The 11,675-nt window shown below is 40.5% G+C and overlaps 1 protein-coding gene across 1 annotated transcript in view; it reads right to left on the reverse strand.

Moving 5' to 3' along the window:
- Window positions 1–4,422, reverse strand: part of eif4g2b (eukaryotic translation initiation factor 4, gamma 2b) — a 29,160-nt gene extending 24,738 nt beyond the window's left edge. Inside the window, exons 1-2 of the mRNA XM_037683097.1 lie at window positions 4,358–4,422; window positions 1,211–1,272 (exon numbers count right to left, since the gene is read on the reverse strand). Of these exons, the coding sequence (XP_037539025.1) occupies window positions 1,211–1,272; window positions 4,358–4,422 (127 nt within the window). The remainder of the gene's footprint in view (window positions 1–1,210; window positions 1,273–4,357) is intronic.
- Between the last annotated feature and the right edge of the window lie 7,253 nt (window positions 4,423–11,675).

Here is an 11,675-nt window from a genome sequence, read left to right on the forward strand (position 1 = left end):
CCTTCAGGAAGGAGGTTGAGGAGCATTAAGTGTAGAACCACTAGACTGAGGAACAGCTTCTACCCTGAGGCTGTAAGACTCATGAACATCTAAACAGAATAATCACTGAGAAAAACCACATCATGTTGCTGCTGATCTGTTTCATGTTGCTGCTGATCTGTTTCAATGTTGATGTGTTCATGCGTGCACATCTGCTCACACAGACTCATGTTCATGTTTGTGCTGATGTTCAATGTTTTATGTTATGAGTGCTTAGTGTATATTTAGTTGATGTTTTTCTTAGTTCATATCTTAGATGTTATTACTGTTTTTCTTATACATTTTATTGTTGGATGTAACTGGGACCCTGTGTACATAATTTCGCTCCACCACATGTACCACATGAGGTGCGAATGACAATAAAGAAACTCTGACTCTGATGTCTTACCCCTCATGAGACAATGCCCAGGTACAGCCTTTCAGCAAGATAAAACCCATCATCACATAACACGTCACGTGTCACGTGTGTTCATTGACAGCCTGCATTCTATGATTTTTCCTCAAACATTTGTGGGATCAGCTTGAACTTCAACCAATCTCAGCCCTGATTTGCTAGATCTCAAGGGCTAGTTACAACAGCTGAAGTTGTACTTAGTACTTGTACTTGTAGTATTTGCCACACTGTCATTGATTAAGGTGCAGGAATGTACCTAAATAGGCAGATTAGATCCGTTTATGGTACCGACATGGTAATTTGAACAGTTGCACTTTTCTGTATGTTTTGTTTACACATTTAAATACTTTTCTTCACTGTAAAGTACATTTTTTGTACTATTTGGTATAGTTAATTTGCTCTTTGACATGTAAATGGTCACAAATAGAATATGTATTTGCAAATCATGTAAACAAACTAACCAAAATAATGCATAGCATCTACACTTAAACTGCTTTCACACAAGGTATCGTTAGTTAAAAACATTGAAAAAAAAAAAACAGGTTCAGACACCAAGTACTTAAAATAAACGTCAGCATAGCCACGTTATTTTTAAAGTATTGTTCAGCAAACATGGTTTTACAATTCAGTCAACGGAACAAAACATATCTGTCATGACCAGATGTGGTTTTGGAGTTGAACCCAATGTTTTTAGGCAGAGGTGGAGAATTCAGAGGTAAAAATAAGGAAATCAGTTTATTAAACAAAACAAAAGGCTGACGTGGCATCAAAACTCACAGGGAGTACAGGAGCAGGACGACACGGAGAGATGCTGGCTTGGGGAAACAGACCATGACAACCTTCACAGGATAATCCACGAACAGGGACACACAAAATATACAAGGATACTAACGAGGGGATAATCACAAACATCTGGGGAAGGACAATGAGGATCAGGTGAAAGAGGCAGCAGAGCTGACGTGAGCAGAGATATGCAGGGGAAACTGGAAACCCAGGAAAAACAGACTCGGAAACTAAAATAAAAATAATCACAAGTAGACACAAACATCACAAAACACACATATCCTCACAACATCTGCCTGTCCATGAAATACAGAAGCCGTTAACTCGAACAGCTCAACTTTTGTTTTGACATAAAACTACATTAGAGATCATGTCCCACATCCACATCCACTTCCAACTTTTGATTCTGCTTTATGGTTGAAGCTTTGTTCATGTCTGGAGGAGGAGTCAGTTCACTGCATGCTCATCAAACCACACACACACACAAACATAAAATATACAGAAAACACAGGCTTTTAATAAGAAAAAGCTCTCTGGGATGATTTACAGTCCATCTAATGTAATGACTATTAAACACACATGAAGAAGTCTTTCGGATGAAAGACGAAATGTTTCTTTTAATTGTTTGTTTTTGAACCCGTCCAGAGGACCAGACTTAACTGTTTTAGATTTTTCTACCTGGATTATTGCGCACGCATCAGGAGACTTTGCACTGACTTCCATTCATTTCTATAGCCTAACCCTGACCCATAAACAATTCATACGCATGCACACACACTAGGTTATCTTGTTTATGAAAGTAGTTCTACATAGACGAAGCAAAAATATTCACAGGGTAAGAAGGTAAGAAATATTTATAACAAACAATAGGATTTTTTGTTCATGTTGGGCTGCATAAGCTACACTATAAGCACAGTTTAAATTGCAGGGCGTGTTTTGTCCATTGATAATAACACCAAGTAATCAACATGCACATTTGAACAGAAACATCTATATTATTGCATCTTTGTAAGGAACACAGAAACAAGTGTATATTGTGAATTTAAAGCCTTGCAATAATGAGATGACCTTAGGTTGACATCAAAGAGTCTGAGATTGACCAGTCCAGTTTTATCTCCATCTTTGATCAGCTGCTATTGATCCCCGCTGCCTGGTAAATGAGCAGGGGCATTTATTCTGTAGCCTCTTTCATGGGATATAGATCAGTTAACTGGGGTCATAAAAGATGGCCTCCTGGTGAGATCTGACTGAGGAGGATAAAGTGATCAAATCTACCTTCTTTAGGATGAGAAACACTTTTCTGTTTCATAGGTGCATGGGTTCAAATGCTGTCCAAAGACAATCTTTAAACGTAGTTTCCATTGTTCATGTGACTCGTAAAAAGATTGCAATTGTTACATCTAAAACTTGAACACAATTCTATATCTATCTGTATGTTCTTGATAGATATGTTTAGATTCCAATATATGGAATGAGAGCCTGTTTCATGATACCACTTCACTCTACGATTTATCAAAGTGACCTGACTTAGAGAAAGTTTGGAAGACGTCTTGCGGTATGAAGTCTATCACCCAAAAGCTTGTTTAAAGAAAAAAAAGTGACAATTTATTTTTACTGTCCGAGTGCAAGACAATAAACTAAACAGCAATCATTTGTGTTCTTCTCAAATATGAACTGAAAACAGCAAAAATAACTTTTCTTCTGAAAAATAAAATCGACTAATTTAGGACAAAAGGGAAAATCCAAAAGAAACAAAATACACAATTCCAACTAACTAAGAGAAGAAACTAAAACAAGTGGCTCACCCATGAGAATTGGCTACATAAGTCACAACATAACAGAACCAAAAGCAAGACAACCTTAAAACCACAGTTCAGCATAATAACCATACACTGGCATACTGCACATGAAGCACAGCACTGACTGATGGGGAGGCCCCGCTTTTAAAATCTCCCTTTCATTCATCTGGCCTCCTCATTGGCAGCTGCTGTTGGATGGGCGGTGCTGTCCACTTCCCTTCCAGTCAACCTGTCCATCTCTGGACAGGTAAGCCTCGGAAGCTTTGGTCCGGAGTCCACCAGTAGAGGGAGGCAGCCAACCAGCAGCTGGAGATGAACTACCAGGAGGAAATTCCTCACATGGAAAGGCAGAAAAAGAAAGAGAAAGGCGTAGAGGTCATAACAGGGAGGCAGGGCAAGGAGAAAATGAAGAACGTATTGGAAAGATGTGCAGAAACAGTCCAGGCCCAGTGCAGGTGCAGAGCTGAAAGCGAACACACCCACAGACAGTCTGCTAGATCAGAGTACAGAAGAATGCAACAACACACAGGCTCTCAGATTTAAAAGAGAGAGAAGAAACACTAGAAAAAGACGTTCACCTTCTGGTGGAACAAGCACTGAAGATGGTGGAGTAAAGGAATCGCTGCAAAGCCGTCCACCTCGTTATACAGCGATGGAGACAGAGTTGCATTCAGGCTTAAAAATTCTGACCCGGACCCGATGGATTAACTGTAATTACAGGCCCGAACCCGAAAAACAAACAAAAAAAACCAACTTATTTTTTCATTAAGCTTTAACTGCTTTTGTGAGCAAATCAGTTTGACATGCTATTTAAAAAAAACGTATTTCAAAGGAAGATCTAAGATTTCTTGTTTCACCAAATGGATATTAACAAAACGAATAGCCTAAAACGTCAACTCGAAAAATAGGCTATTATACAGACGAACAAAAACATTTTTAGAGCTAAATTATTTGGAAAAATAGGGCTATTGTAACTGAACGCGCTGCTCGCTTCGGCTGTTGTAGATGCATCTACTTCAGAGACGCAGGCGGCTGGTGATCAGCTGATCCATCTGAGCTGGACATTTTGTTTTTTTACCTCTTTCAACCAGTCAGACCTGCCTCCTCCTCTACAAGTAGATTAACACAATTTTATATTGTGCATTCTTATCTAGTTTTCTTTGCGCTGAATGATTCGTAAAATCGCATCAAAGCCTGATACCGGCGCATTAAGCACATTATTATGGCTGGGCCGGGCTTCGGGCCTGGGTTAGAAATGACAGCTCGACCTCAACTGGCTCCTCTCAATGTGCAGGAGCAGTGGCTCTACTCCGAGTCTCTCCCAGATAACTGAACTTCTCACCTTATCTCTATGGGAAATGTCCAGCTACTCTGCGGAGAAAACTCGTTTCGTCCACCTGTATCCATGATTGCATTCTTTCAGTCGCCACCAAGCGTTTGTGGCCATAGGTGAGAGAAGGAACAGACCGACTGGTAAACAGAGAGCTTCGTCTTACTGCTCAGTTCCCTCTTCACCACAATGGACCGGCACACACTCCGCAATAACGAAGATGCTGCACCAATCCGTCTGTCAGTGTCCCACTCCATTCTTCCCTTAAAGCTATGTCTTCAAGAAATTAGAGCTCAAGCAAGTCATTTCGTAAGAGCAGGGGCTTAAACCTGGTGTTTCAAATTCAGCCCTCTCCGCTTGTTTGGGTTTACCAGGTCAGCCTCCTGTTTAACAGGATGCAGTTTCTAGTCTTGTGTTGGTAATTGTTTGCAAACTGCAAATTATAAATCTGCAGTTTGCAGCAAGAGATTTAGGGCCAGGGACATAATTAAAACAAAAATAAGCTCCAAAGGTTAGAGTTCATTTTACTTGTCCTGTGAATATTCATTAATTTAACCTCTGGAGTGTGCAGAGATTATTTGAAGCTCTAATGTGATTAGAATATTAATAAGTGTCTTTTAAAGTCTAAACTCTCAGGGAACACACATTCACACTGAGAATTTCATGTTAAATTCATGAACCACTTAGTGATCTGTCTTGGTAAAACCACTTACTCCTTCCAGAGACTTTATCCTCATCATTCTCTATGAGCAACCAAGTTTAGAAAGATTATATCCTCCTTATTCCTATCCCCCATGGTGCTTTGCGCAAATTATAGGCACGACTTCCGGCGCGGACAAGAACCGGCATTTGTTTATGTGCGAACAGGACTATCTAATGTAGTTCCTCTAAGCATTGTGGATTTAATTTAAACATGTGGGAACACCACCTGCCGGAGCTCAAACAGGACAATATCATGATACCGCTGCCTGCTGAGGATGAGGGATGAAGGACGACCTGAAGAAGCAGCTGCAGATTACATCTACTTGCATATTTAACTACTTCATTGAGTCGGTTGCTTCTGACGGTGAAGCGATGAACAACCTGAAAAGCTCTGAGGCGTATTAGTATTTACAGTAATAAGCTTGATCGTGTTTTGTTAAAAAAGGTGGGACACAATCTTATCTACCTTAAAGCAGACGTAGAGCCCAAAGTTTTAAAGTCCTCCATCAACGAGCTTGGGTTAATTGCAGAGAAGATCTTAATACCGAAGACGAACAAATACTATAAAGCTGTGACCTCCATACTCTTGAAATCATACCTGATCTTCTCGTCACTGTTTTCAATCCTTCTGAGGATCCGGCGTCTCTTCTCCGGTGGTTTTTTTTGTAGTCCAGACACAAAGTAGGATGCAGGTTTTCCTCCGTCAACCGTTTGTCAACAAAGTAAAATGAGGTACAGCGTTTTGGGCGGTCTCTTCAAGTTCACATTTTTCATCCACATTCTTCTTAATTCCTCATCTGTAGGTAGGAGATATAAATTATACCACTCTTCACAGGAACACTCTTTTTGTTTTGGGTCCGTGTTCAAAACTTTGTTGTTGTAGCCACTGATTTAGTTTGGTCTGGTTGTTCGTGCAGCCGTGAACACAACAGGTACCTGAACTCAGCACGGCTATTTTAGTAAACTTTAGGGTTGTTAAATGAATGCAAATAAAACAAAAACAGAGTTTTATTGGCTAAACTGAATGCAAATTACTTTCAAATAAACCACGGTCCGTGCTCCATTATCATAGTTAACCAACGTTTGCTGCTACTTCCTGTCTGACAGGAAGTTGTACCCAGAATCATTTATACAATAGATCCCTAAAGAATAAGGTGGATAATTTAGGCACAAATTCATGGCAACCCTGCTGTGATCAGTGCTGTGAGCTCACACTTTAACTTTTTATTAGGTAGAGACTTTTTAGTAGTTAAAAAAAAAATTAAAAATCAAAACAAACAAATAAATAAATAATATATGAGTTCTGCCAAACCACGTACAGGGAAGTAATTGTATTTATTTTATTTTATTATTACTATTCAAAAGTTTTATTCATTTTTTAAAACAAAACAATTCAATATACAATAAGAAATACAATCACAAATAAAATGAAAGGCAGCAGAAAGAAGAAAACATCTTATATTATCAATTATACTTCTCTTTGTGGCACAGAAGATTTTTTACTGGCTTGTGCTTCATCCTATGTGCCTGACCACCCTGTGGCTTTGACCCACATTTTGGTCTCATATGTCGTGCTGAGAATCCTTGAGACGCTGATTAATTTCCCATGAATTCCATTTATTCCTCCCAGGCCGTTAAGTCATTATTGCAGACTTACCTTGTGCTGGAAGAAGTGAGGCTGCATTTGAATATTTCATTATGGCACAACAATATGTTAAATATGCCACAGGATATGATTTATACAGGTCACAGAAGACGTTCATACATTTCTGTGCCAGGGTGTAATTGCTGCAGGGTGTGATCAGTGACTTAAAATAGGGACGTAACGTTATATGATAAATTATCTACAGTTAGTACAATGGAAGCTTAAAGAAAACAGCCTGTCTTCAGTTTTTTAATTTTAATTTTAGATGTCTGATCAAACAAGAATAGCGCTTTCCATAAGGAAACAGCAGATGTAAAAAAAATGGCCTTGATTGATCTTTGCCTCTTTAAACTGATTAGTAGTTTGAGAGCTTTGCCGCCTTTAAAGAGCTACATTTAGACACAGGCTCCTTGAATGCAACAAAATTTATTATTTATTTGTCGCACATCACGCAGCATTTAGCCTGCCTGTTTTTTCAAAGCCCATGCATTGGTTAATTTATTTTTAGAAAAGATTGTAGAAAAACAATGAAAAGAAATAGATTCAAACCAGTCAAATAAACAAAATACAATTAAATTGACATAATCTGTCCCTCTGTCAGCGTCCTTTGTGTTTTTGTGTCTTTCTTTTTCTTTTTCTTCTCCTTTTATTTGTCATTCTGTTCTAGGGCCCAAAAAATCCGACCCGGACCCAGCCCCAGCCCGTAGCTGTCATTTCCAAACTCCACCTGACCTGACGAATTAACAGTAATTGCAGGTCCGAATCTGAACCCACCTACCAACACACACACAATATTATTAATTAAGTTTTGACTGTTATATAGTTATTAACGGTCTGCGGATGTGCACGTCTAAAAAAGGGGGCAGAAGGTTGGAGCTGAGGGGTGTTTGTACTTTCAAGGCCATCAAAGTGCATTAAATCCCTCTCTGACATGTCTGCTTTGGGATCTCACCTGTTTGGGTCATCGGCCGCGTGCGTCCGTTGAGTGCAGCGGCTGATTGAACGTCCATTTGGGCGATGGATCGCTTCCTGACAGTACAGTCCCATCTGAAGTTTAACTGAACTTTTTACCTCTTTCAAGGCCGGTCAGCTCGCGGTGAAATGGCCACGTGTGGCTGATGAAGGTATGGCAAGTCATGTAGCCATATAATTGAACCGCGGCTGATCCGCTGATGCAATTAAAAGCCCGACACCGACCCGGCCCTCCCATCCAGCACATTATCATGGCCCGGCTTGCCCCACATTTGGGTCGGGCTTCGGGTCTGTGTTAGAAATGACAGCTCTATTCTGTTCCTTATGTTTGACTCTGTATTCTCTGTCATTCTCCACTCATCCTCAGTCTGTCTCTCCAGTCACTAACCATCCACACCTGTCTCTAATCAGCAACCTTCCCAGGTGCACTGATTACCCACTCTTCCTCGGCCTTATTTAAACCTCTCCTCAGCACTACTCAAACGTCCGCTCATTGCTCTGTATACCTACAGACATACTGGTCCTGTCTGTTCCTGTTCTTGCCTGATGTTCTATCCTGTATCTGTTAATCCGTTTACCCATTCTGTCCAGTTCCTGCTCGCCTGATAACCAGTTTTACCCTATTCCTGTTCGCACCATGCGTGTAAGTTTTTGCTGCCTCGTCAGCCTTTTGTTTTGTTGTTCTCCCCCACTCACCATCACCAATGACGCTTCTAACTCCTTTGGGATTCCTCGACTTCCTCCCCATACCTGAAAAACAGAAAGAGGAAGCAAGCAAATTGATCTGTACATTTATTCCTCTTAAAATACCTAAACAACATACTCACCTGATCTACGTTCCCTTTAAGAGGCTCTGCTTGGACACTGTAAGTAAACTTGACTTGCCGTTTTATTTTGTGTGATCGGTTCTCTCTTGGGCAGCACGGTGGCGCAGTTGGTAGAGCTGCTGCCTCTCAGCGAGCAGGTCGCCCTGGTTCAAATCCCCTTCTGGGTGAAGTTTGCATGTTCTATCTTTGCATGCGCCGGTTTTTCCTTGGTACTCCAGTTTCCTTCCACAGACTAAAAACATGCATGTTAGGCTGATTGGTAACTAAATTGTCTCTAGGTGTGAGTGAGAGAGCTCATGCTTTAAAATGGGAGTTCAGTGATGGAGTTAAAGTCAAAGCAGTCTGCTCCTTAGATAAATTGTGTTAAATTATTTTTAAATATGAATGTTTCTGTTCAGTGCCCTGAGACAACTTCTGTTGTGACTTGGCGCTATATAAATAAACTGAAATGAATTGAAATTGAATTGTGTTTGTCTCGTTTGTCCGTGTCCCTGTGATGGACTTGCGACCTGTCCAGGGTGTTCCTCTTGCACAGTGATGGCTGGACATGAGCACCAGTGACCCCCGCGACTCGAAAACGAAGAAGTGGTTAAAGATAATGAATGGATAGATGGATGGATGAATGGATGGATGGATGGATGGATGGATGGATGAATGGTTTTCTCTTTGTCAGTCTACACTACTCTGGGTAAAGCAACTAACCCCTCATGATACTAAACAACAAAAACCATTGCAACGCAGCTTTTGAAAGCACCAGTAAATGCAAACTTGGACCCTTTGTTAATTTTTTTTACCAACTTGTATGTGTGCACACATTTATTTACAGCGTCAACATTATTGCTGATGGTTTCCAAGCACGTTGTCTCCTCAGAAGAGCAGCAGCTTGCCTACTTTCACACAGCCTGTCAGGATAGTGAGCATTTATCTTGTCACTGGACAACACCACCCTGCTTTTAACTCAAATGAGCACTGACTCATTGGCAACGCACTGTAGCTGTATATGTGAGCACTTTCATCTTTAATATTTACACCATCACATTTTAGTGTATTTGCCTCACATTTCTGGGATATTGAGATACATGGCTGTAAGAAGATGTTGCCACCTATCTGACACCTGAACATACAGTATAGCGTGAGCCCAGCCGTGCCTGGTTGCCATGAATGGCTGCTTCAAAAAATTCTGTAGCAACTTGGAAATATTTTTCCTGTCTACTGCAGGTAACACCAGTATGTTACTGGTGATACCAACTCTACAAAACACCGTCAAAAATGTGAAATATATTTTCAAGTCAGAAACAATTAATTCCTGTGTAAATCTGTTTAATCTGGATGTAATGCACCAAGTAGCACAGCAAATATTTGGTAATTATCTTTTATTGAAGTAACAACACAGTAAAAAGGAATTATCACTAGAAGCAGATTTTATCATAATTGCGAGGTAAGAACACCGGAGCAGAAGACTGAGACTAACAGGACTCGGACAACTCTGGAATAAAAGGTGAGGTTTATTTACAGGTGACGTTATATACACACGTATTTACAGGAGGCTCTGGGGAAACAACTTGAAAAGGAGGAGGACTGGTAAATTTGATTCCAGAGTACAAAGTAGATGGAAATGGTTCGCTAACAGTTTCCTTCAGGACTGTCAGCACAGAGAGGAAAGTAGAGGATCCCAAGTAGAATCAGGCAGGTGGCAACAGGTCCCTTTAGGTCCAGTTCTTACTTTGGAAACACTGGAGGCGTACAGGTAGATTCAGGGTCAGACTCTAAGAGAAATAGAGAGATGAGAGGACACAGAGGGAAGACTGGTAAAAATGATTTTGATTCTAAAAAACACAGGGAGGCTGTCACTATACTGATTGATATGTGTTGTTCCAGGAAGGCCTGCTGAATCATCCTTATATACCCCTGGAGCTTATTAGAACTGGCTGATCATTGGTGCAGATCTACAACAAGGGAGGAAATGCAAGGCAACACAGAAAAAAAAAATCACTGGAATTGCACACGTGACAGAATAGGGTTCAGAATAAGGCTCTGACATAATTAGTGAGGCATTTTGCTTCATCAGCCAACATTAAGACAAAGAAAACAGGCGAAAAAATAAAATAAAAGCTTCTAATAACTCAAAAGTGTTAGTGCAGTAGATGTTTTTGTGCTGCAGAGCAACACATGTCATTTGCAGTGAAATTCAACGAGTGTAAATTTTACATTGCACAACCTAATAAACCCAAAATCAATTTAGTTTTAACTGATCATAGCAAACTTTATCTTGTGCAACCAGATACTGCAACATATATCTACACACAAAACAAAGCACAACTAGCATTAACCTTTAATTTAACCATTGAGTTTACAATGTAATTATGACCAACAATTGAAGATTTAGTTGCAGTTACCTTCGTACAGATGAGCATGTGGTAGTTCTTGTTTATCACTGTTATATTCAGCTGCTTATGAGGTCGGCCACCAGCCTTTATCAGTCTTAAAAATATTTTCCAAACTTTGTTTGGGTTTTGGAAATGAAATAAACATTCTCTAAACGCTCAGGGTAACGCATGTCTGGATTGCATGCTCCCCACTGACAACGTTTAACAATTTTCCCATTGATTTTTCGTGAAATCCCTGTGACTGCAAAGTCTCCGTAATGTAAAATCAATATTATTGTCAGAGGAAAAGGAGGTGCAGCTCCTGCAGGTAAGCAGGAGCTGCTGATGAGCCTACTGGATTGATTGACACATGGCATCATGTCAGTTAGACACTGAGACCTCTGCCCCTGTTTAACGACTCTTGAACCAACATTCCTCTTTATCAGGGATGTGCTCATCATCCCTGAAAGAGTGACCGCTGATCTGAAGAGAAGTGTAAACCACCGAGCCCTGGCCTGATGATGTTGCTCTCCTGTGCTGGGCCATTCTTTTGGCCAGTTGCTGCTTTGCCTCCCCAATAATATAACTGATCACAGCCCTCCTGGCATTTAACAGCACTCACAGTATTACTCTGTTTGTGCCTGGGGACCAGATCTTTGGGATGAACCAATCTTTGCCGTAATGTATTCTGGAGTTTGGAAACCACAGGGATGTCATGTTCAGAATATAAACATCTCAGTTTCTCCGAAACACTTGCAACATATAGAATTACCACCGATCTGGGTCTGAGTTTGGGGTTCTCTTTTATAACCAATGGC

This window comes from Nematolebias whitei, chromosome 10, assembly GCF_014905685.2.
Source record: "Nematolebias whitei isolate Nwh7 chromosome 10, NemWhi1, whole genome shotgun sequence".
Taxonomy (NCBI): Eukaryota; Metazoa; Chordata; class Actinopteri; order Cyprinodontiformes; family Rivulidae; genus Nematolebias; species Nematolebias whitei.